General features: G+C 40.2%; 1 protein-coding gene across 8 annotated transcripts in view; it reads right to left on the minus strand.

The window, feature by feature from the left end:
• Window positions 1–27,134, minus strand: part of galnt11 (UDP-N-acetyl-alpha-D-galactosamine:polypeptide N-acetylgalactosaminyltransferase 11 (GalNAc-T11)) — a 171,733-nt gene that overhangs the window by 8,862 nt on the left and 135,737 nt on the right. For 6 of the 8 annotated variants that reach the window (XM_060825149.1, XM_060825145.1, XM_060825147.1 and 3 more), the window contains 4 exons: window positions 22,459–22,708; window positions 19,193–19,310; window positions 11,060–11,212; window positions 7,999–8,223 (listed from right to left, as the gene is read on the minus strand). In XM_060825149.1, the coding sequence (XP_060681132.1) occupies window positions 7,999–8,223; window positions 11,060–11,212; window positions 19,193–19,310; window positions 22,459–22,708 (746 nt within the window). Of the gene's footprint in view, window positions 1–7,998; window positions 8,224–11,059; window positions 11,213–19,192; window positions 19,311–22,458; window positions 22,709–27,134 lie in introns of those variants that run through there. The other 2 variants (XM_060825151.1, XM_060825152.1) reach the window with 2 other exon arrangements.

Raw genomic sequence — 27,134 nt, forward strand, 5'->3', positions numbered from 1 at the left:
TAATTAGGCCGAAGGGTCTGTTACATGTTACATGTTACATGACTCTATGACTCTAGTCTGGATCATTTCCTAGCAAGACTGGGAACAAACAGCAAGTAAAGTGTTTTTGATTAGATTCCAATGATTTGAAAGAGAATTGCTAATATTAACTTTGTTGAAGTTATCAAATCTAATGCAAGGCTAACACACTTAGTTGCAAATGAGAAAATAATCCGCAAAAAGATAGAAAGTCAATAATTTTTCTGATCTACACCAGAAATTTACAAATTTAAACAGCTGTAATTAATTGGGCTAGAGTATTGAGACTTCCTTATCAGAGAGAGCAGTCAGCCTCAAATAGGACAGTCCAGGTTAATAGTTAAGCATCACAATACTTCGAATCAGCAAGCAGTGCCACAGGAGATCTGAAAAGTTCATTTAAAATGACTCAGCTTTTCTTTTAAAAAGAATTGAATCGATATAATTTAAATGCCTTTTCTCAAACAGCAAATAAAGCAATTTCGCCCCAAGGTCATGAGTAATGGGTGTAAAATCTGTTTAAATGCAATATATACAAATTTTAAAAAACAATTTCTCCCTTCTATCTTGTCGACTCTCCTCTTCATAATATTATTTCATAATAAAGTTACACAGTTGAAAACATGAGGTTTGCTGTATCTGAGCAGGTGGATAACAGAAACACTAGTAAAATGCTGCAGCTACAGTGCTAAAAGATTTACATACTTATGAGTGCTGGATAGGATTAAGGAGCAGTGAAAAGTTACTCAGGGAATACAGCAAGCGCATATACTTTAATTCAGCTAAAGGTTACTTACTTCTCTGCAAAACAGTGTAGCATTTTTATGTCTCAAAGGTTCTAAATTAATTGGAATCTCATTACAGCAAATTAACTGTTCTTCAGTTACATTGATTCATGGAAATATAGGTTTGTGGGGAAAAGAATATTTGCAAGTACAATATAGAGCATATTACAGTACAGGAACAGGCTCTTCAACCCACCATATCTGTGCCAATCATGATGCTATTCTGAACTTGCACATGGCCTTTTCATGTGTCTGTCCAAATGCCTCTTGAACTTTGCTAATGTATCTGCTTCCAACATCTCCCTAGCAGCACTTTCCAGGCATCTACCACCCTCTGTGTAAAAAAACTTGCCTCACACACCTTCTTTAAACACCCCCGTCTCACCTTAAACCTAATACCCCCAGTGTTGACATTTTCACACTGGCAAAAAGGCCACAACTATCCACTCTATTCATGCCTCTCATAATTTTATATACGTCCATCAGGTCACTCTCTGCCTCCGACACTCTCGCTAAAACAATCCAAGATTGTTCAACCTCTCCTTGTAGCTAATACACTAATCCAAGCAACATCTTGCTAAACCTCTTTTGCACTATCTCCAAAGCCTTCCTATACCGTGGCAACCTGAACTGCACATAATACTCCAAATGTGGCCTAACTTAAATCTTGTACAGCTGCAAAACGACTTGCCAACCTTTATATTCAACGCCCAGATGAATGAAGACTAGCATGTTTTATGGCTTCTTTACCACATTATCCACTTGTGTTGCCACTTTCATGGAGTACACCAAGATCCGTCTAGATATCAACACTCCTGCTATTTACTGTATACTTCCCTCTTGCATCACCTTAAACTCAAAACTATCTTCCATTTAACGCGCACCTTTCCAACTTACTTATATCCTGCTGCACCTTTTAATAATCTTCCTCACTACCCAATCTTCATGTTGCCTGCATATTACTAATCAGACCACTTACATTTTCATCGAAAGTAGTCCATGTCTAAATGCAACAACTCGGCATAACCTTAGCTTGGGCTGACAAGTAACAAGCAAGATGCGTGCCACGTAAGTGACATGAAATGACCATCTCCAACAAGACAGAATATAACAATTGTCTTAGCAAGTTTTGAGAAGATTTGTAGCTCAAGTTGAGGTTCTGGATATAGGTTTGCTCGCTGAGCTGGAAGGTTCATTTCCAGATGTTTTGTTACCCTACTAGGTAGCATCGTCAGTGGGCCTCAGGCAAAGCACTGCTAATAGGTCCTGCTTTCTATTTATATGTTTGGGTTTCTTTGGGTCGGTGATGTCATTTCCTATGGTGAAGTCACTTCCTGTTCTTTTTCTCAGAGGGTGGTAGATGGGATCTAACTCGATGTATTTTTTGACGGAGTTTCGGATCAGAATGCCATGCTCCTAGAAATTCTTGTGTGTCTTTGTTTGGCTTATCCTAGGATGTCATTTACAAAAAACCGTGCAAGGACTATAACAAACACTACATTGGACAAACAGGCTGAAAACTAGCCACCAGAATACATGAACACCAACTAGCCACAAAAACACACGACCCTCTCTCACTAGTATCCTTACATATGGATGAGGAAGGACACCACTTCGACAGGGACAACACATCCATCCTAGGACAAGCCAAACAAAGACATGCACGAGAATTCCTAGAAGCAAGGCATTCCAACTGGAACTCTAACAACAAACACGTTATGTTAGACCCCATCTACCACCCCTTGAGAAAAAGAACAGGAACTGACTTCACCACTGGAAATGACATCACCACAGGAAATGACATCACCGACCCAAAGAAACCCAAACATATAAATAGAAAGCAGGACTTATCAGCAGTGCTTTGCCTGAGGTCCACTGAAGATGTTACCTAGTAGGGTGACGAAACATCTGGAAATGAACCTTCCAGCTCAGCGAGCAAACCAACATCCATAACTATTGTCCTTGACATTCAACGGTATTATTATCACTGAATACACCACTGTCAACATCCTTGAAATTACCATTGGCCAAAAACTGAACTGGACTAGCTATAGAAACATTGTGGCTACAAGAGCAGGTCAGAGGCTATGAGTCCTGAAACAAGTAACTCACCATCTGATTTCCCATACCAGTCCATGATCTTCAAAGCACAAGTCAGGAGTGTGATGGCATATTCCACACTTGTCTCAATGAGTGCAGCTCCAACAACTCAAGAGGCTTGACACCATCCAAGACAAAACAGTCCACTTTTTTAATGTATTCACTTGTGGGACATTGACATCACTGGCTGGCCAGTATTTATTGCCCGTTCTTAGGTATCCTTGAGAAGGTGGTGAGCTGCATTTTTAAACATCTGCAGTCCACACCCTGAGGGTTGATACACATGCCCTAAGGATTTTGACCCAGCAACAGTGAAGATATGGTGATATATTTCCAAGTCAGGATGGTGAATAATCTTGTCCCATGTATCTATTTTCCATGTCCTTCTAAATGGAAGTGACTATGGCTTTGGAAGATGCTGTTTAAGGACCTTTGATGAATTTCTGTCATGCATTTTGTCGATAGTACACACTGTTACTGCTAAGCATCAATAGTGGAGAGAGCTTTTCTTTTAATTCATTTATTAGGGTAGCATTGAGCAGGCTAGCATTTATTGCCCATTCCTAATTGCCCAAAAGGCAGTTACGAGTCAACCACATTGCTGCGGGTCTGAAGTCACATGTTGGCCAGACCAGGTAAGGATGGTAATTTCCCTGTCTAAAGGATGTTAGTAAACCAGATGGGTTTTTCCCAACAATTGACAATAGATTCATGGTCATTATTAGACTCCTAATTCCAGATGTTTATTGAATTCAAATTCCCCCATCTGCCATGGCAGGACAAGAAACTGGGTCCTCTGGATATGACCTGGGTCTCTGGAATAACAGTCCAGTGATAATCCCATTAGGCCACCACCTGAGTGAGTACTTGTGGATGTGGTGCCAATCAAATGGGGCTGCTTTGTCCTGGATGATGTCAAGCTTCTAAGCATTGTCAGAGCTGCACCCATCCAGGCAAGTGGGGAGTATTCCATCACACTCCTGACTTGTGCCTTGTTGATGGTGGACAGGCTTTGGGGAGTCAGGAGGTGAGTTACTTGCCACAGTATTCCGAGCTTCTGACCTGCTCTTGCAGCCATATGGTCAGTCTAGTTGAGTTTCTGGTCAATGGTAATCCCTGGGATTTTGATACAGGGATTCAATGATAGTAATACGATTGAATAGCAATACCAGTGATTAGATTGTCTCTTATTAGAAATGATCATCATCTGGTATTTGTATGAAAAGTTACTAGAATGTTGCTGGGGTTGGAGGATTTAAGTTATAAGGAGAGGCTGCTGGGACTTTTTACATTGAAGCATAGAAGGTTGAGGGGTGACCTTATAGAGGTTTATAAAATCATGAGGGGCTTAGATAAGGTGAATAGTAAAGGTCTTTTACCTAAGAACAAAGAAAATTTATAGCCCAGAACCAGCCCTTCGGCCCTACAAGCCTGAGCCGATCCAAAGCCACTGTCTAAACCTGCTACCCAATTCCTAAGCATCTGTATCCCTCTGCTCCCCACCTACTCATGCATCTGTCCAGATGCAACTTAAATGGATCAACTGTACTTGCCTCTACTATCCCTGCTGGCAACGCATTCCAGGCACCTACCACCTTCTGTGTAAAGTACTTGCTGCGTGTATCTCCTTAAATTTTTCACTTCTCATCTTGAAAGCGTAACCTCTCGTTATTGAATCCTTCACCCTGGGAAAAATCTACCTTGTCTATACCCTTCATGATTTTGTAAACCTCAATCAGGTCCCCCCTCAATCTCCTTTTTTCTAATGAAAACAAACCGAAACTACTCAACCTCTCTTCATAGCGAGCACCTTCCATACCAGGCAACATCCTTGTAAACCTTCTCTGCACCCTCTCCAAAGCATTCACATCATTTCGATAATGTGGTGACCGGAACTGTACACAGTATTCTAAATGCAGCTGAACCAATGTCGTGTACAATTTTTACATGACCTGCCAACTCTTATGCTCAATACCCTATCCGATGAAGGTAAGCATACCATATGCCTTCTTGACCACTCTATCCACTGTGCAGCAACCTTCAGGGTACAATGGACCTGAACTCTCAGATCTCTCTGCTCATCAACTTTTCCCAAGACTCTTCTGTTTACTGTACAATTCGCTCTAGAATTAGACTTGCCAAAATGCAAACACCCCACATTCGCATGGATTGACCTCCATCTGCCATTTCTCTGCCCAACTCTCCAATCTATCTATACACTGCTGTATTCCATAAGCATGACTACGAGAGAGAGCTCTCCCAGATTTGGCACTGGCCACAGATGTTAATAAGGAGGACTTTTGAGGGTTATTAAGGTTGTTTCTGCCATTGTCTTTTCTGGTGTCTAGATTGATGCCATGTGGTCAATCTGGTTTCATTTTTGGTACCATAGCGATTGATACAAGCGTTGAGACTTCGTAGCAGTTGATACAAGAATTAGATGGCAGTTGAGAGTCAACCAAATTGCCATGGGTCTGGAGTCACATGTGGGCCATACCAGATGAGAATGACAAATTTCCTTCCCTGAAGAACATTAGTAAAATAGTTTTTTCTGACAATTGACATTGGTTTCATCATCATCAGTAGACTTTTAATTCCAGATTTAAAAAAAAATTTGAATTCAAATTCCACCATCTGCAATGGCAAGATTCGAACTCGCATCCTTAGAACATTAGCTGAGTTTCTACATTAATAGACTAGAAATAATATTACATTGCAATCGCCTCCCCTCACTTGATCGGAACATCTACAAACATTCACTCCCTCTACCACCACCACTATTATCGAGATACACTGCAAAGATTCACTAAGGGTCCTTAGAAAGCACTTTCCAAACATATGACCATTACCATCTAGAAGAAGGAATGTCACTAATAGTATATTCACCCTGCAAGCAATTCACCACCCTTTCTTGGAAATATATACCACCAGAAATTTAAATTAACCAGTAATATAAATTCTCTGGCTTCAAGAGCAGATCAGAGGCTGGGAAGTTTATGACTGCTAACTGACGTCCTGAATTGCCAGACACTGTCCACCATCCAAAAAGCACAAATCAGGAATGTGATGGAATGCTCCCTTGCCAGGTTCAGCCCCACCAAACACTCCAGAAGTACCACAGTATTCAGAACAATGCAGCCTGCTTGATTCACGACCCATCACCCAGCACAAACATTCATTCCACCAGTACTAAGACACACTGGCAGCAGTATGTACCATCTATAAATGCACAGCACCAAGGCTCTGTGGACAGCACCTTCCAATCCTAGAACATCTCCCACCTAGGAAGACAAGGGCAGCAAACGTATGGAAACACCACTACCTGCAATTTTAAAAAAAAATGTACAGCAAGTTTGACATCCTGGCTGCTTGGGACAAAATAAATCTGCTGCACAATTTGATTATAATGTTTCCTGGAATCCTATGTTCAGTGACTGAGCTGAGCATGAGTTGAATTCATGACCCAGTTAGAGTCCTTCTGAAGCTGACCACTGGGAGTCCTCAGCTAATTATTCTGATGTCTGGAAATATAACCCAAAATGAATGTCCCCTTACCTGAATTATGAACCTTTGCAGTGTTCTATTCAATTCTGGTCTGCAACAAAGGTTACACTTGGACAATACAACGAGAAAAAAGAACATTGATGACTTAGAGAATGCTGAAAAAGCAGGAAGATATAAGAAATAATATCAGAAGTAACAACAAAAGGGTGGACAGGAAGAGCCTTTTTCCAAGAATGGGGATGGCAAACACGAGGGGACACAACTTTAAAGTGAGGGGAGATAGGTATAAGACAGATGTCAGAGGTAGTTTCTTTACTCAGAGAGTACTAAGGGTATGGAATGCTTTGCCTGCAACAGTAGTAGATTCGTCAAGTTTAAGTGCATTTAAGTCGTCATTGGACAAGCATATGGACGTACATGGAATAGTGTAGGTGGGATGGGCTTCAGGTTAGTATGACAGGGCGGCACAACATCGAGGGCCAAAGGGCCTGTACGGCGCTGTAATATTCTATGTTCTATTAACATAGTCCTTTCAGCTTACTCTGCCATTCATTAAGGTCACATTGATCATGCACTTCAACTCCACTTTCCTGCCTGATCTGCATAATAAATAGGTTCCAATATTTGTCTACAGCAGGACCACCACAGCTGTAATTCACTGAAGAACTTATCACCTTATTAATCCATATACTGCTGCAGTAACAGTCATGTCCAACATCTCTCCCAGTTGTCTACCCTCTAATAAACAGCATGGTGGTGTTCAAGTCACCTAATGTCACAGGGTCACCACCTGCTGCAGTAACTCTCTGCACACAAAAACTGCAGAACAGATTATTACTTTTACTGCAATATACAAATGGCTAACAGTAATTACCATCTTGCAGTGAGTCCCTAATGATCTTTTATATCCTCTAGCGTTCCTATCAGATGATAGTCCAGACTCTACAGCAGAGCAGACAGAAAGTTTATATTATATCATTAAACATTGAGATGTTGATAGTTGTATGTTCTTAGGAGGTTGGTCCTTAGAGGCTCAAGCTTCAACTCAACATTTGGAAGGGCAGTCTAGTCCTGCCTTTCAGGCACGGAGTAGGCAAAGGATTTTGCAAGGGTATTTACGTACTGTTGGTCAAAGAATTGGTAAAAGATGCTTGATTCCTATTGATTAATGTCCCTAGTGTGCAACACTTGTACTGATCAGCAGGAAAACAGAATGTAGGGAAGTCTGATTTAGGATGGTTCACAGGTCTAAAACTCTCACCTTCAGACATATTAAAAAGGAAACTTGTCTAACTTGCATGCTATCTCCAGGTCCCAAAAGTTTAAAGTTGTTCTTTGTTTGGGTTTGGATCATTCCCCTAAATTCACAGGGAATTTCAGACAGTTGCAAACGGGAAAAAAAGACTAAATTTGGCATAAATATCAGGTTGTAAAGTTTGAGGAAATTAAAATCAGGAATTTATAATAAAGTTATTTATAGTAGACAGTAATGAAGACTAAATTGATAACTTTCTCAAAAATGGCTCTAGGAAGCTTTAACTGCAGATTTCGAAAAATTATCAGCTAATTTGTCGTTACATTGAACCCTTACCCTTCCACGTTGGAGAACCTTTGGCCGTCTCACAGCTTTGTTAATTAACAATGGTTGTTGCACCCTGGTTTTTCCATCTGGTCCAATAATTTGCATCTCAGGGTACACATTGTCCAGATACCATTTAAATGATTTACATTTGAGCCTTTTTCTCAACTCAACTCGTTCACTGATATCACCATAATTTTGGATTCTCATCTCAGGTCTCAGGGCGAAATATTGTTCCTGGAATTTATAAAATAACCTATAGTTAATATTTAAGATAATTATCTATTTCAAGTCTCAGAAAAGTGAAATTCATGTATGAGATGTATTAATTATCTCCACAGAAAATAAAGGCAATTTGCTATGGAACCAACAATAAGTAATAACCATAAGGTCTAGATTCCAGGGTGGGAAATAGGGTTATTATGGTTGTTTATAACAGCACATATATTGCACATACAAATGAGGAGCAGGTCATTCAAGCCTGCTCCACATTCCAAACTACCCGAGAACTTTCACCCTCCTTGCTCAAGAAGAATCTAAAAGAGTTGAAAACTGGGGTGCTGGAAAAGCACAGCAGGTCAAGCAGCATCCGAGGAACAGAAGAGTCAACGTTTTGGGCATAAGCTCTTCATCTGGAATGTGGGGGAGGTGGGGGGTGCTGAGAGATAAATAGGAGGGTGGGGTGGGGCTGAGGGGGTGGGGGGGAAATAGCTAGGAAGGCGATAGGTTGATGCATGGGGTGGAGTGATGGTGATAGATCAGTGGGGAGGGTGGAGCAGATAGGTGGGAAGGAAGATTAACAGGTGGGATAGTTCAAGAGGGTAGTGCTGAGTTGGACGGTTGGGTCTGGGATGAGGTGGGGGGATGGGGGATGAGGTGGGAGAGCATGGGAGATGAGGAAACTGGCAAAGTCAACGTTCATGCCATGTGATTGGAAGGTCCCAATTTCAGAAGATGAGGCGTTGCTTGAATTTGGCAGTGGAGATGGCCTAGGACTTGGATGTCCTAGGCAGAGTGGGAGGGGGAGAATATAGAAAACACTTTTACTGTCCTATCCAGATTGTTACTTAGAGTCATAGAGATGTACAGCACGGAAATGGACCCTTCAGTCCAACTCATCCTTGCCAATCAGATACCCCAACCTAATCTCGTCCCATTTGCCCACACTCGGTCCATTTCCCTCTAAACTCTTCCTATTCATATACCCATCCAGACATCTTTTAAATGTCGTAACTGTGTCAGTATCCACAACTTCCTCTGAGCTCATTTCATACACACCAGCCTCTGCATGAAAATGCTGCCCCTTAGATTCTTTTGAATCTTTCCCCTCTCACCCCAAAACTCTTGCTCTCTGGTTCTGGATCCTCCCACCCCAGAGAAAAGACCTTATCTACTTACCCTATTCACGTCCCCCATGATTTTACAAACCTCATAAGGTCAATGCTCAGTCTCCGACATTCCAGGGAAAATAGCCCCAGCCTATTCCTATTGCTCAACTCCGGACAAAATCCTTGTAAAATCATTTCTGAATCTTTCAAGTTTCAAGTTTCCTTCGTATGGCAGGGAGACTAGAATTGCACGCAGTATTTGAAAAGTGGCCTAACCAATTCCCTGTAAAGCCACAACATAACCCCCCCAACTCCTCTACTCAATGCTTTGAACACTAAAGGAAAACATATCAAATGCCTTCTTCACTATTGGGCGACACAGTCGCACAGTGGTTAGCACTGCGGCCTCACAGCGCCAGAGACCCGCGTTCAATTCCTCCCCTATGGGGAGTTTGCACATTCTCCCCGTGTCTGCATGGGTTTCCTCCGGATGCTCCGGTTTCCTCCCACAGTCCAAAGATGTGCAGGTTAGATGAATTGGCCATGCTAAATTGCCCCGTAGTGTTAGGTGAAAGGGTAAATGTAGGGGAATGGTTCTGGGTGGGCTGCTCTTCAGAGGGTCGGTGTGGACTTGTTGGGCCAAAGGGCCTGTTCCCACACTGTAAGTAATCTAATCTAATCATTCCTATCTACCTGTGACTGCACTTTCAAGGAACTATGAACCTGCACTTCAAGGTCTCTTTGTTCAGCAACACTCCACAGGACCTTATCATTAAGTGTATAAGGCCTGCCCTGATTTGCCTTTCCAAAGTGCACCACCTCACATTTATCTAAATTAAACTCCATCTGTCACTCCTTGGCCTATCTGCCCATTTGATCAAGATCCTGTTATATCACTTCTTCGCTGTTTACTATACCTCCAATTTTGGTGTCATTTGCAAACCTATTAACCAGACCTCTTACGTGCACATCCAAATAATTCATATAAATGATGAAAAACAGTGGACCCAGCATCAATCCTCGTGGCACACTGCTGGTCACAGGCCTCTAGTCTGAAAAACAACTCTCCACCATCTCGCTCTGTCTTCTACTTTTGAGCCAGTGCTATCCTCAACCATTGCTTAGGTTTGTAATCGATTTGATGGCAAAGTATCATTTTGTATACTCGAGAATCTGGCATTCAAACCTAATCGAGAATGTATGGTAATTAATAAATCAGATTTGCAGCATTAGCCTGAGTTATGCTGCCTCTTGGAAGAATGTTTTCTTATACCTGTTGAAGCTATCAGAAGCATGTAGCGAAAATTCCATAAACTTTTCCATTGCGTCACTTGCTTAAAAGATAATAGGGTAGACATTCACCACAGCCATTTTGTCTAAAACTTTCTCTCAAAGATAACTCACATTTTTACTTTGCACACGAATTTCATAAATTTCAGTCACAGCAGATGTCTGCTAATTCATGCCTCATTGTTTGAATGCAAATAAACAGATTAGAGAACAACCAAATTTCGGATTGACCTAAAAGGACATAGTCATGCAGAAGGAGAAAACAAAATGAACAAAAAAAAATAACTGCATCAAAGAAAGGTAAATATTCACCAACTGATGGTGATGGCATTGGTTTTTGCAAACTCTTCTCCTACTTTGAGAAAAAGCAAAACAAGGCATCCAGGCAGTTGAAAAATCACAGAATTGCTCTAATTTGTAGAGTGGGCGGTAACCTTAGTACATAAGAAAGATACCTTATACTCATCCATCCAGACATGTGCCAGTCGAAGAGAATTGTGTGCCATTGTATCCTGTCCTCTAGGTGAACCATATGGTCGGCGTTTACGGAAAATATGCCCAACCCGAGAGCATGGAATTATTTCCAGACGGCCACCACACATCCAAATCTGATTCAAAGGTACAGAAAAGAAGAATAAGAAGAAAGGTAAGGTAATAAACAAAGTTCAGTTTCCTGGCTTCACAGCATTTTTAATTTTGCAAATTATAGTTTGCCAAAGGTAAACTTTTCTTTTAAAAGAGGGGTTTGTCTCTGTTCATTCACCTCCACCACCCACCCCTACATTAGGCCATAGGGAGCTACAGCCACAACTGTAAAAATTAACTTAATGTATTACTCTAACTGACTAATAGAAGAGTGACAGTTTGCAGTGGCCCAACTCAGCTGGCTAATAATGAATTGCAAATGTTCAAATAGTGAAGTCCTAATCTCAGGAAGCCCATTGAGAGCAGCTGCTAGACAGAGGCCAAGTGCTTTCCTATGGAGACAAATAGAAAATTCTAATTGCAGCAATGCCAGCAATTCTCAAAATTTTCTTGACAACCACTTGAGTGATACTGGAAAAATCTGGATGCGGGTTCCTGCCTGCTTTCATTTAGTACTTGACATGTAGTGCACATTATGCCTGTCTGTTCTTACGTGTATTTTCCGGCTTGGTGCTGTAAACCTGCTTCCCATAAACCTATTAAATCCTGCGTCTAACAGAGCATTAAAATGTCCTTATAAATAAGAGACCTTGCTATAATCTCTTGCAAGTCAATTTGTTCCGTTATATATTCACTCAATAGGAGGTGGAATGTAGTCTACTATAAAAAAATGATCTTGCATATTTTGTTATGTTTAAATATCTCAAAGTACTTTATACCCAAATAAGTATTTTAGAATGTAGTCACTAACATAATGCAGGAAACCAGGCTGCCAGTTTGCACACAGAAAGCTTCACAAAGAGCAAAGTGATGTCATTTGATTGATTTATATTGAGTAGGTATCAAGAAGAATTCTCCTATCCTTTTAAAATAGTGCCACGGTATAATTTACATCCATGCAAAAGGCCAGAAAACTCTGTGACATTTAACTGGGCAGAAGTGTAAGGCAGCTGCTAGTGCCCAATGCAACTAATGAAGAGATCAGCAGGCAAGGTCATGAAGTCAGAAAAAATAAAAACTGAGGCAATGTACCTTGATTTGACATCATTTTGAGTGTTCTAGCTAGCTACAGCAAACAAGAAGTGGTTATTTGCAGCTATAAAATTTCACATGGACTGTTCTAAAAGCATCAGTTATCCCTAAAATTTGACTTAGCGAAAATGACACTAATATTTTAATGTCCTATTATTTGTATGACGGAACTATCCTTTTGAAAATCTCTTACTGGCAAACAACATAGATCTAGGTTCTCTTACTGTCAGCTAAGTAATAAAAGAGCAAGAGTGTGAAGTATAATCTGAGGAGCACTTATGAATCCTACAATGAGATCCAAAGCAAAGCAATGCTAAGAAAGAAATAGATGCTACACAATGCAAGTACTGTTTGACATTGCTAGAATAATTGCTTTGGTACTACAACTATTAATTACAAAGAGGAATATGACTGAAATGAGTGTGGATTTGATATATATATATAAAACTGATTTTTACTAGTTACTTTGGTTCCAATGATAGTCATTTATCAAGATTTATGTTCCGGCTGTTCCAGTAAATTCACTGTTGTTGTATATTATTCACTATGTTGCAAATACGTGAACTATGTTGGTTCCACATTCAATTTATAAGTTCAGATGAAAAGCCCCAAATGAGAGGTCAAAGTGGTGTTTGGTCTAAAATAACAATTTTTACAGTTGATTAAATAACTGATTGGAAATTGTTTTGCACTTACAATGCTCCTTCTGATTTTTCTTTGTTGCTCACAGTCTGTTTTTTTTAAAGCTCTGTATGGTCCCTTTAAGATTGCTGTGCAACCATGCACATGTGCATCTTAATGAAAAACTGGTTATGTGACCTGTTTGTTGCACTGCAAGGTATATTCTGCATTGCTGCTCAACTGCGCAACCAGGCAGTTTAAAGGGAATACTGCCAAATATTTACATATACGGTGAAAACCTAAATTTTTAATGGATGGTTGAATTGTAAACTACATCACACATTAACAATTAATTGCATTTTTACAATGTCTTTAACTTAGTAAAATGTCCCAAATCACATCACAAGCATTTCAGACAAAATCTGACACCAAGGCACATATTGAACTATCATGACAAATGACCAAAAGCTTGATCAAAGAGGATGATTTTAAACATCCTCTTAAAGGATCTTTGAGATGTAGAGATTCAAAAAGGATTAGCAAGCAATTCAGAGTTTCTACTTTCAGAAAACACTTCTGCTGACATATCTAACCATTTCCTAGACAAGTTGGATAATATATAGGAGGATGATGATTTAGGATTGAGATAAAAGAGAGATTTCTATTCTTCTGTATTTTTGAAGATGTGTACCTCAGGCTGGTGAAAGCTCAGTCCTTGAGTAAATTCCAGATAGAGAATTTACTCTGGACACTAAGGAAACAAGGGATATGAAACAAAAGCAGAAAAGTGGAGTTGGTATAAAAGATCGACGATATTATGAAATGGTAGAGCAGTCTTAAGGGACCATATGGTCTAGTCATGCACCAATTTCTTATTGAGTCACATAACTGTTTACTAATTTCTCCCTTTCTGAGGCAGAAGTGATGTTAATGAATGTGTTGAAAAGATAGAGTGTTGAAAAAAAGAAAAGTATGAATGTTTTTGTTCAGCTGAAAAAGTTCTCAATTGAGAGGTCTATCTTAAAACACAGGAAAGCATCGCAAGCATAGTAGAAAAAGGAAGAGAAAAATGTAAAATATTGACACTTGCTAGAGAAAAAGTACCAGGAAACCAATGCAACTAAAAATCAAAATGTTAACTCTGTTTCTGTCTCCTTGGATGCTGCCAGATCTGCTGTGTTTCTCCAGTATTCACGTGTTTGTTTCAAATTCCCAGCATCCGCAGTATCTTGCTTTTATTTCAGTGTCATTTCTCTTCCAGGTACATCCAACCTGAAGTAGTTCTGCCCTTCTCGCTGACAAAATTTCTGTTTTTATTTTTCAGTTTGTTTACTTTCAGTGCTTTCTAACTCTGTTAGTTTTTGAAAAATTGTTAGCTAAAACTCCTTTCACAGTCCCATCTCTTTCTTCAGTGACTGCTTCTTGCTCCCCCTTTCTCTGCATTAATTCCAACTTAAGTTCCATCCTTGTGTTTGAAATCTAATTGAGATTACAGATATTTCCTAGATATACAATGCTCCTCAAATAGGTATTCCCACCAGACCCTGAGGCCAACACTCAGCCTTGCACCGCCACATGCAGACTCTCGATCTCTTCTCCAAAAAAAACACCATCTCATAGCTATCATGGTCTCCAGTTCCATTTTATTCTTCTTTTCATTTGAAACTTTAACAAGAAACTTTTCTCTTCTTCTAGTTGTTAAGCTAACACAAGCTTCAAAGAGTCAAAGGGTTCACCACCCTATGGATCCTTCCTACCCTCCCCAGGCCTCACATTGCATTTTCATCTAATTCCACTTCTTGGCATGCATTCGTGAGAGCCTCTGACCTCTCATTCTCTGATGCTGAATGATCTGTGATTAGCAAAGGACTTAGCTTTATTCCTTAAATCCCCCACATCAATGGGGCACAACATGATGCTGAACTCTTCTGCTGTCGTCTTGACATCCATGCCAACTTCTTCGGTCAGGTGTCCTCTTCCCACCGTACAGACCTTTTCTCCCATCTCCAGTATACCCAGTCAACTGACCTTCATCTCTTCATTGAGAACTCATGGTGGCTCAGTGATTAGCACTGCTGCCTCACAGCATTAGGGACCCTTGTTCGATTCCTCAGGTGACTGTCTGTGTGGAGTTTGCACATTCTCCCCGTGTCTGGGTGCTCTCATTTCCTCCCATTATCCAAAGATGTGCAGGTTAGGTGGATTGCCCATAGTTTCACAGGGACGTGTAAGCTAAGTGGATTAGCCATGGGAAATGTAGGGTCATGAGGTAGGTCTGGATGGGGCATGTCTTTTGGAGGGTCAGTGTGGACTTGATAGCTAAATGGCCTGCTGTCATATTATAGTGATTCTATGATTTGTTTCTTCAAAAGTATCTACTACCTGGAAACCATCTTAATTAAAAGCTTGGCTCCCTGTCAAGTAGGAAAACTCTGCATAAGGGTGCAGCTGAAGGGGCAAGTTAAGTCCTTGCTTTTGGGGTGGCACGCTGGCTCAGTGGATAGCACTGCTGCCTCACAGCGCCAGGAACCAGGTTCGATTCCAGCCGCGGGCGACTGTTTGTGTGGAGTTTGCACATTCTTCCTGTGTCTGTGTGGGTTCCCTCCAGGTGCTCTGGTTTTCTCCCACAATCCAAAAGTGTGCAGGATAGGTGAATCAGCTATGCTAAATTGCCCATTGTGTTCAGGTTAGGGCCATTAGAGGTAAATGTAGAATAATAAGATAGGGGAATAGTTTTGGGTGGCATACTCATCGGAGGGTCAGAGTGGACTTGTTGGGCCGAAGAGGTTGTTTCCACGTTGTAAGGATTCTATGATTCTATGTTGACGTGACATTGGCCACTGTATTCTCTCTAACCGGTCTCTCTCCGAACTTGCTGCATTCCACTCTCTTAGTTCCAGCCCTGACTTTACCAAACCTGCTGATAGGGGTGGTGCTGTTGTCATTTGCTGTGCAGATCTTTACTTGGCAGAGGCTGATTGTTAAATCTCAACTTCCTCCTAACTCCCCCCAGGATCATGATCCTGGGCATCAGGCTGCTGTTTCCAGAACTGTCAATTACCTTATCTCCCCTCCATATCTGTCAAGCTTATCATCTCCCAAAAGTGCCCAACCATTTCTACGTCCGTTCCAAAATCCAGAAATAGGACTGTCCTGGCATTGTTTCAGCCCTCTCCTAACTTAATAAAATTATTCTTCCTCCCTTATTTCCTTTGTTCCGACTTGACACAAATATATTCATGATTCTTCTGAGACTTTTATGTTGGCTCCACAATTTCCAGTTTTCTGGCCCTAGCCATCTCCTCTTCATAAGAGACAGACAATTCCTTTACATGTCAATTCCTCATCAGTATGGTCTGAAGGCACTCTCCTTCTTCCCTGAAAAGCAGCCTGTATAGTCTCCATCCGCCGCCATAATCCTTCAAATGAATGAGCTACATCTTATTTTGAGCAACTTATTATTTAACCTATCCCACCTTCTCCAATTAAATGATATGAATGTGGATATCCACTGCTGGTCCCAGCAATATCTGTCATTTTGTGGGGTAGATGGAACATTTTTTTACTAGTCTTACTTAGGCCACCACCCACCACTTTTTCAAGCTGCTTCCTGCTCTCATCTGGAATTGGAAAAAGCAATCAGTTTTGTTTGTAAATTTCCATCATTCTCTCCCCTTGACCTGGTCCATCTCTGACTCTTCTCTCCCCTTCCTTAACTTCTGTTTCTTTTTCTGGTATAGGCTATCCACCAATATCCATTACAAGCCCACCAAATTCCACAGTTACCTGGACTACATTTCTTCACACTCTACTTCCTGCAAAGATTCCATTCCCAAGTTTCTCCACCTCTGTCGCATTTGTTCTGGTGATCCCACTTCCACTGGCTGCCTCCCAACATGATATTTTTTTCTCAAGCAAGGATTATTCCACACCCCACACCTTGTGTTTGATCCTGTACTTCTGTCCTCCGTCCTTCCTGGAACAGCAAAATAATTCCCTTTACCTTCACCTTCTAACCTAGTCTTCGTATTCAAAGGATCATCCCCCACTATTTCTGTCACCTCCAAACACATATTCCCTTCCCTTCAGTGTCAGCATTCCATAGGGACTGCTCCTTCCAAAATACTCTGGTCCACTCCTCCATCACTCCTAACACTTCCTCACTCCACCGTGGCACCTTCCCATGCAAACACAAAGTGTAACATCCTAGTCACCCCTCCTCACTGTCAAAGGTCCAGAAAAATACCATCTGCATGAAGCACTGTTTAATTTATAATTTTTCCAATTAATTTATTGCTCACAATGCAGTTTCCTTTACATTTGCAAGACCAAACACAGACTGGGTGATCCCTTTGAAGAATACCTCCACTTTGTTTGGAGGAATGACCCCAACCTTCCAGGTATTGCCATATCAATAAACCACATCCATGCTAACATTTCTATTTTTGGCTGGCTGCTATGTTCCAATGAAGCATAACATAGGCTTGAGGAACAATACCCCTTTGGCAGTCTAGGCACTTTACAGCCTCTTGGATTAAATACTGAATTCTACAATTCAGAGCCTGACCATGGTGTCTGTCCTCCAAATTTCTTGTATCTTCCCCCACTCACTGCACCTTGTCTTATTTCCTTTGTTCTCAGCAGACAGCGCCTCACAGATAGATGGAGGAAGATTCATTAAATACATTTAAGTAGATAGATACTTGAAGATAAAATCGAAGATTATCAAAGGTAGATAGGAATGTGAAATTTAAGGGCACAATCAAATTTGCCACAATCTTATTGAACGATGGAGCTGACTTGATTAACCAAATGGCCTACTCCTGTTCCTATTTCTTATAATACCTATCTATATTATTTCTGCAAAGATTACTGAAATGTTTGCAGGCTGAATTATTTTGTTCTATGCATTCTTCTCTCTATAAACTCCAGCTACTCCAGTTTGCTACAGCAAACCTCCATATTTCAGTCTCATTATGTTCCAATGAATTAGCTAGATAATTCCTGTTCCACTTTCAAATGCCTTAAACTGCACCAGTAATCTCCTTCACCCTTTATTTACATGCAGTCTCCACTCCTCCATTGGGTTTCCCCTTATTCCAATGCTTCTCCATTGACATCTAATCTGTTCACCACTGTGTTCACATAACCCTCCAGAATACTCATCTTAAATCCCTCCATTTTCTCACTTCTCTGCTGCTTTTAGAAATCTTTCAAAAATATTTGCGCTGAACTTGCTTTTGATCCCATCCATAAATATTGGGTTTCCATTCTCTTCTGGTCATTCATAAAAGAAAATCTAATTTCTGCCTTTTAGGACTATTATATTTTGAAGTTTACTGATCACATGGGCCACATAGCCTGTTTCTATCCCATATTTTCTAATCCGTCCAAACTGTTGTTATTGCTCCTCTTGGGTCTCTTCACACCTTTCCTCATTTAAATCTATCAATATGAACTTCTATTTCTTTCTCCATTTACTTAACTGTCTTACCCTTAAATGCACAGATATCATTTGCTTCAACTAATTCATGTGAGTGAGTTGCATATCCATAAATATAATGTAGGATACTTGAAATTTTCAATTAAACCCCACACAATAATTTTACACATTTACTAGCAATGAGAAATAAAGTGTGGCTATTACATTAGAACAAATGAGATTGCAAGGTGATTTGACAGAGATTGGCTAGGACAGGAAAGATTGAAGTAATAGCTGCAACGAATAAGGAATGGGTCTAGAATGTGGGAATATATTACATTTAAGGTTAGGATAGAGAGCAAGAGAAATATTATGCTAAGCCATGGAATGCATTCTCAAAGTTTATGCCTAAAGCAGAAACTACGAGCTGAATTTTGTCAGGGGAGGGGACATACTTCCATTCTAATCACACAGCCTACCTCCTGGAAGGAAATTGATCCTGAACAGACCAATGTCAAACAGTTTTAAACCATAGCATAATTTGCTCCAGGTGGTCTTATGGAAGGCAGGTCAAGATTGCACCTCAGTGGCATATATTTTGGCAGGCCTTATTAAAGGGGCAACTCAATTAGTGCGTAAGACCCCACCATCATTTCTATTAAATATCACCGATAAGTATTTGAATGAAAGAGTAAGAGAAAAACATATGGGAGAAGCATGGACACATTTCAGGACAACACTTTGGGTCCGGGACCTATGAACATAGCTTGTTTCCATATTGTAATTTCTAATAATTGTCTGTGTGTTTATTTTTAATTAAGACCTAATCTCTTGCAAAGAGGAACTTCATACAACTCAAAAATATTACCCGAAATGAGATTTCCAGATTTTCTCCTCCCCAAATATCCATACCACTGTCGTACTGCCCAAGTTCGATAAAGTAATTCCTGTTCATTGCAAATAGACCCCCTGCCATTGTAGGTGACCTGAATAAGACACAAGAATGGAAAAAGGAACATTTCTTAAGGCAACTACAAAGCACTGCTGCAGATCTGAGCAAAATTGATTAAAAGGACCTTAAGAAGCAACCGCCTACATGACAAAATGTTTTGACTGAAATACAATTCCCTCCTCCCATTTTGAAAGCAACAGGTAAAAAGGTGAAGATTGAAAATATAATCCACAATTTTTAAATAATGAGGAGAATCAAATAATTATGTCAAAAATGAGTTTTTTTAGTAAAATTAAATATTGTTTTGAATCATATTATGATATACTACCTAACAAGTACTTTAATTCAAATCCCAAACTTATTTTGGTTCTTTTTTTCAGTCATATTCTAGAAAGAGAAATAATTGAAACTTAAATAATATACATGATTGATTCAGTTTGTGTATGCTCAATGGTTCCTTTTTCAATCTGACTGGTGTGATATCAAGAGCCAGCATGTTCTAGCATATCTTAAATGTGATAAAACAAACTTCTGCTCAAATCACAGTCTGCCAGAAAGTCTATGAAGGGACACACTTTTGAATTTAAGAGAAGCAAGCAGCCATTCTCAGTCTTCTGAATATTCTTTAAAACGAGGGAAACACTTATGTATTTTGAAGTTGCTTGCACAGACTTCATTCTTAAAATTATTTTAATTATTTTGCTTAATTCAGTGGTTGAGAAGAACGTTATTTACTGTTAAATAAAATCAATATTATGTGACAGTTTTTTGCACTCTGGTTTAGCTTTGATGCCCTCTTGGTTTCAAAGAACATCTTAGAGAGATGTAAATCTAGTACCTAAATACCATCATTAGTACAGGGTTTCCCAGGGCACATGTGGGAAAGCTACCCTTGATCTTCAAACAAAGGGAAAGCTTGGAAGACTGAGACTAAAGCACAAGAGAAATCTAAAATACGAGAGCGAAGTCATCTAGGGCAAAAAGATTAGAAAGGCAGTTAATCATTGTAACAGCACCACTGGATTCTGCCCATCATTCCTTTTCAAGCTCCACACTGGGAATACATGCAATCTAATTTCCTGATTTTTCTTACAAATTGCCAACCATCCATGATTCATGTGCACAGCTAATATTTCCAAGATAGTGTCCACATGGCTGTGTTCAAAGATGAAAATTAGCATGGTTTCCAACTCCTCCCCCCAGTGCTGCTCTTAGCTTCTATTCCCTCTGCTGCTTATAAACAATTAAAAGCCTCGCCACACAGTGGGCAAGAATTCCTACTGGGAATAGCAAATTTCCGTCCATAGCATGGAGAAGCATTCAATTGCTTAGAACAGAAGGAACAGGAGGTAAGCACCCAGGAGCTATGAGAATGGGTAAGAGGGAATGTCAAAGAAATGAGTGCATTGATTGGGTTAGGGAGGAGTAGAAAGATGCATGGATTGAGAAAAGGAGAAAGAAGATGCCCAGCATAATGTAGGGAGCAGGAAAACAAAAAGTATAGGCATTTATATACAGGTAGCTCTGGGATAACACGCATTCCAGCAACACAATTTGGCTATAATGGCATTCTCAAGAACGATTACCTCCATTGACAATAGCGTGATTACAGCCAGGATCGGTTCGCAAGTCTCGTTCTGCGCATATGCCAATGTCCATGTTGAAATCTCTGCGTCATTATGCAAATGCGCTGATGTCCATGTCAAAGTCACAGCACCGTTCTGCACATGCATGATGTCAGCGCCAGTCTTTGTGCTGTCCTCTGCATGTGCAATGTCAGCTACTGACAGAGCAGCTTTCTGAGAGAGAGACACTGTGCAGACAGCAGCTTTCTCATATTTTTAAAATGTACTATGTTAAATTTAATTTTGTTTCACTAATAAATATGACCTCAACGATCATTCAGGCTGTGCAAACTTTGTATTAGGATTTTGGGTGACTTTTGAGCTGGTCTGCCCCTCACCCACTTTTCCTATAGGCCCCATTATTTCTATTAAGCGAGGTTTTGCTAGAACACAGCTATGGTGTTATAGGAGAACTACCTGTATATGCTTCCAACAGAGACAAATGTGGAGTTAAACCAATAGTTTACCAATAAGAACAAATTATGTGGCATGGTGGACTGAGAGAAAAAGAATTGTTAGAGATTACAGCCAGATATAGACAAGTTAAAACTTGGCAGAGAAGTGGCAAATTGCAATTCAAAACAAGGAAATTAAAGCACTTCAATCTGAGAACAAAACTGCACAAAACGTTTGTCTAAATTATAAGACTTCTAAAATGGGAGAGGAACACATAAATATAGGAGTGCAAATAGATAGAATTTAAAGATTAGAAGACTAATTTCTTAACAAAACTTGAAAAAGAACCACGTTTGATGAGAAATTTCTCCTGCCGAGAGTTACGATGAGCTAGAATGCATTTTCTTAAAGAATGGTAGAAGCTGATTCAATGTTAGTTTTGTGAGGCTTTGGAACAGGAGAATGAAGGGGCTAAATAAAAATCTCTTTCAATGACTAAATAAATAGCTTTTTCAAACAGCCACCACAGCCTTGCTTGGCTGATGCACTACCTTATGTTATGCAAGATTCGATGAGGATTAGAAAAAAGGCAAATAGAATTGTTGGTTTTACATTTAAAGGCATGAAATATAAAAAAACTGAAAACAATACTGGAGTTAAACAAGATTTTTGGAAAAAATGCTGAATGTTGTCTGAGAACCCGTTATTGGAAAAGTAAAAGATTTCAACTCGGTTCACTGGAACAATATTAAGGAGTTAAGATTAGAGTTATGAAACAAAGGTTGAGTGAATAGATATGTTAAGTTAGAGATTCGATTAAACCAGGATCACACCATAAAATGATGACAATTTTGATACGCTAAATAGTGAAAGATTGTTTAAACTGAATAATGAAGTTTAACACCAAAGTAATAAAGGGAAAATTAAAGACTTTATTTTCTCCAAGAGTGATTGGAACATAGAATCTTTTATCCTAAGTGGCTTGGACCAGATATGCAATCATCAAAAGGAAGCAGGGAAAAAGATTAGAACTGGAAAAGCAGAATATTAAAATCTTTGGTACAAATCTTAACTGATGAAAGCGGGTCAGCTAGCTGCTGTTTGAGTGAAGCAAAATTATATATCTTGCATTGTGAAGTTAAGAAAGTACTGGGTTACTACTTGATTGCTGCAGTCGGTCCCTCTGGTCCATTCAGCATTGACGCAGGCACTGGATCCCACTTGAAATGTAGACCCCAGTTAAATCCACCCCTCACAATTGGGGAAGAACTGTAGATTAGTGTGTCAGCATTGATGATGTCAATCACTGGACACACCACTGTCTTGCGATCCTGCTTAATTGGAGCCAGAAGCGGTTGTAACCACATCTCATTCACCTCACAGTGACTGTCAAGAAACACTAGTACATCTCCTGTGGAAAGAAATGCTAAAAATTAGGTGAGAAAACTGATCTCCAAGTGTATCTAAGATCCTCTGGTAGGAGTAATACCTAAAACACACCTCATTTGCTGATTAATGAACTGAAAGTTTTATAATTATTTTGAGTTTAATTTTAAAAAAGGCGAAGTACCTTGCATGATCTTAACCTACAGAAGATCTAATGAAGTTAGATCAGAGAGGTAGGTAGGAGTCATGCAGAATCTTGTTGCATTTAGTCAGGTAGAACATGAAAAATGACCATTGTCACCTAGGTAACAATCTAATGGAGCAAGTTGCCCATCTGTTGTAGAACTCATCCAACATTTATCCCATTAGTGGGAAGCAAATTTGGTCGGTAATGCTTACAACTAAGGCAGCAAAGTTGAAGATGACCCCAGTGTCCAAGTTAATTACAGACAGAATTGGGAAGCTGAGGTCTGCATAGATACAACAAATAAGGAAAAGTGTAACATTTTAATATATTTGCATACCACAAAATTAATTAGAGTTGTGTATCCACTAGAGGATCTCAGTTTGTGCTCACAGCAAATTGTTACTTTTGTTTTTTCCAGCTTGTTTAGCACTTCTACTCAATAATTTGTTTTCTTTTACTTCGCACTGAACCACTGTTGTGTCTTAATTTGATTCTTGAACTTTTCAATTTCACCCCCTATCACAAGACCATCTCAACCTGTCATCTTCTTACGTTCATTAGATTATTTCCAGTGTGGAAACAGGCCCTTCGGCCCAACAAGTCCACACCGACCCGCCGAAGCGCAACCCACCCATACCCCTACATATACCCCTTACCTAACACTACGGGCAATTTAGCATGGCCAATTCACCTGACCCGCACATCTTTGGACTGTGGGAGGAAACCGGAGCACCCGGAGGAAACCCACGCAGACACGGGGAGAACGTGCAAACTCCACACAGTCAGTTGCCTGAGTCGGGAATTGAACCCAGGTCCCTGGCGCTGTGAGGCAGCAGTGCTAACCACTGTGCCACCATGTCCTCTTCCATTCATTATTTCTTCCCGCTCCCTACCCAACCAGTTCTCTAGTTCCCCACCCACTATCTTATTTGTCCAGCTGGTACTTTCCTTTTCATGATAACCTGACCTTGCTTTTCTGGTCGACATCCCAGTGGTTCATTGTGACCAACTCAACATATTGCCTTTCCCTAGATTAGCACAGCCCCACTGCACTGCTATAATACACCCCTGCCACATGTGTTAGATTATCTTACCATTATCAAACTGTTGCTTGTGGATACTTTCTATGCATAAACCAGTTGCAACCTTTCCAACAGTTTAAGCCCAAAGTGTCGACTCTCATGCTCCTCAGATGCTACCTGACCTGTGCTTTTTCTAGTGTCACACTTTATTGACTCCACATTACAACAGTAGCTAGATTTCAAAAACGTCACTGACTAAAAAAAAGAAACTTGGGATCCTGAAGTTTTGAAAGATAAATTCTTTAATAATTTAGAAAATTCTAAGAACTTTAAGAAAGGATGAGCAAGAGTTAGCAGGCTGATTAAGAAAGGCATTCAACCCACTGAAAGCAGATCAGCATTGTCTAAGTGTCCAAGAGGTGGAGCCTGAACTGATGAGAGTGGCAAATAAACATATCCAAGACTTCTAAACTCCAGTGAGTGCAAGTATAACATGCTCAACCTTTTCTCATAAGTCAACATGTTATCCCTGAAATCAGCATCGTGAACCTTCTCGGAACTGCTTCCAACGTAAGTATATTCCTTCTAAAGAAAGGAGTCTAAAACTGTACAGTGCACCACAGATGCAGTCTTACCAATGTTCTGTTTGCCTGTTGGACTTTTCTACTATTATATGACATTTCACTTGCATAAAAGATAAACCATTCAGCTACTTAATTACTGGTTGTATTGACAAGCTAACTTTTAATGATTCAACATATACGCCAAGGGAGTCTGGGTACCATCATAACTACAAAATTGGCACAGGAGTTAGGCCTTTTGGACCATGACAAGGCAATTCTCGGGACTAAACTTAAGAACCATTAATTGCTTAAAATCCAAACCTAAATAAGTTTGGTAAATGGTCTCTTAAATATGATGACCAAGCAGTGTAATTCTAGATTCGTCCTGAAAGGGGCAAACTGAGTGAGTTTCTGGCTAGCATTATTTTTGCCTTATTCTCTTTGCTATCACCCTTGCAATATCATTGGGTGGATGTGACAGCAGCAACATGTTAATTCTTCCTGAGCAGCCACATGCCAAAACATTGTGCAATGTAAGTTCTTACTCGTTATTTCAAAGATCTCCATTGCAAGATCATAAAATACATATGTAAAATACATCTTAACAATCAGCAAAGTAAGTTAAACTGCCCCAGGAAAACTTGTCATTTGTAAAGATCACTGTGTACTATTTTCTCTTCTAATATGGTTTTGTCTCATTTGCACTTGCCTTCCATCAGTTCTACATAGCAATGAAAAATATTGACAAAAGCTGAAATGGAGACATAACTGCATCCTCCTAACATGAGGATATTTCCTCCTTAATCAACAGGAATTCATTAGTCCTTAGACTCAACAAATATTATTGAGATGACGATTGAAAGCTTTTTAAAATAACACTGCCCATAGTTATACTAAACATAAATAGATCCAATCTGATTTATTCCCACTGAGGTTTTATTTCACCTAGAAATCGGGAAAACTAATGCTGGATTAAATAACTGAATAATCTCAAATGTGCATGTTATTAGTTGCTTAGCTTGAAACTCAGTTTTTAAGCATGAAGTCCTTTAGGAAAATCATTTTACAATTTGAGACAATTGGAGACTGCAAATGCCATGTCCATTTAAGACTCATGGAGTGATAGAGGTGTACAGCACGGAAACAGACCCTTCGGTCTAACCTGTCCATGCCGACCAGATATCCCAACCCAATCTAGTCCCACCTGCCAGCACCCGGCCCATATCCCTCCAAACCCTTCCTATTCACATACCCATCCAAATGCCTCTTAAATGTTGCAATTGTACCAGCCTTCACCACATCCTCTGGCAGCTTATTCCATATACATACCACCCTCTGCGTGAAAAAGTTGCCCCTTAGGTCTCTTTTATATCTTTCCCCTCTCACCCTAAACCTATGCCTTCTAGTTCTGGACTCCCCCACCCCAGGGAAAAGACTCTGTCTATTTCATGCCCCTCATCATTTTGTAAACCTCTATCAGGTCACCCCTCAGCCTCCGGCGGCTCCAGGGAAAACAGCCCCAGCCTGTTCAGCCTCTCCTTATAGCTCAAATCTTCCAACCCTGGCAACATTCTTGTAAATTTTTTCTGAACTCTTTCAAGTTTCACAACATCTTTCCGATAGGAAGAAGACCAGAATTGCATGCAATATTCCAAAGTGGCCTGACCAATGTCCTGTACAGCAGCAACATGACTTCCCAACTCCTGTACTCAATATTCTGACCAATAAAAGAAAGCATACCAAACGCCTTTGCCACTATCCTATCTACATGTGACTCCACTTTCAAGGAGATATGAACCTGCACTCCAAGGTCTCTTTGTTCAGCAACATTCTCGAGGACCTTACATTAAGTGTATAAGTCCTGCTAAGATTTGCTTTCCCAAAATGCAGCACCTCGCATTTATCTGAATTAAACTCCATCTGCCATGTCTCAGCCCATTGGCCCATCTGGTCAAGATCCTGTTGTAATCTGAGGTACCCTTCTTCGCTGTCCACTACACCTCCAATTTTGGTGTCATCTGCAAACTAACTAATTATACCTCTTATGCTCGCATCCAAATCATTTAAGCAACTGACAAAAAGTAGAGGACCCAGCACCGATCCTTGTGGTACTCCACTGATCACAGGCCTCCTGTCTGAAAAACAACCCTCAACCATCACCCTCCGTCCTCCATCTCTGAGCCAGTTCTGTATCCAAATGGCTAGTTCTCCCTTTATTCCATGTGATCTAATCTTGCTAACCAGTCTCCCATGGGGAACCTTGTCAAACAACTTACTGAAGTCCATATAGATCACATCTACCACTCTGTCCTCATCAATCCTCTGTTACTTCTTCAAAAAACTCAATCAAGTTTGTGAGACATGATTTCCCACGCACAAAGCCATGCTGATTATCCTTAATCAGTCCTTGCCTTTCCAAATACATGTACATCCTGTCCCTCAAGAAACCCTCCAACAACTTGCCCACCACTAACGTCAGGCTCACTGGTCTGTAGTTCCCTGGCTTGTCCTTACCACCCTTCTTTAACAGTGGCACCACGTTAGCCAACCTCTAGTCTTCCGGCACCTCACCTGTGACTATCGATGATACAAACATCTCAGCAAGAAGCCCAGCAATCACTTCTCTAGCTTTCCACAGACTTCTAGGGCACACCTGATCAAGTCCTGGAGATTTATCCA

This window comes from Hemiscyllium ocellatum, chromosome 5 (genome assembly GCF_020745735.1).
Source record: "Hemiscyllium ocellatum isolate sHemOce1 chromosome 5, sHemOce1.pat.X.cur, whole genome shotgun sequence".
Taxonomy (NCBI): domain Eukaryota; kingdom Metazoa; phylum Chordata; class Chondrichthyes; order Orectolobiformes; family Hemiscylliidae; genus Hemiscyllium; species Hemiscyllium ocellatum.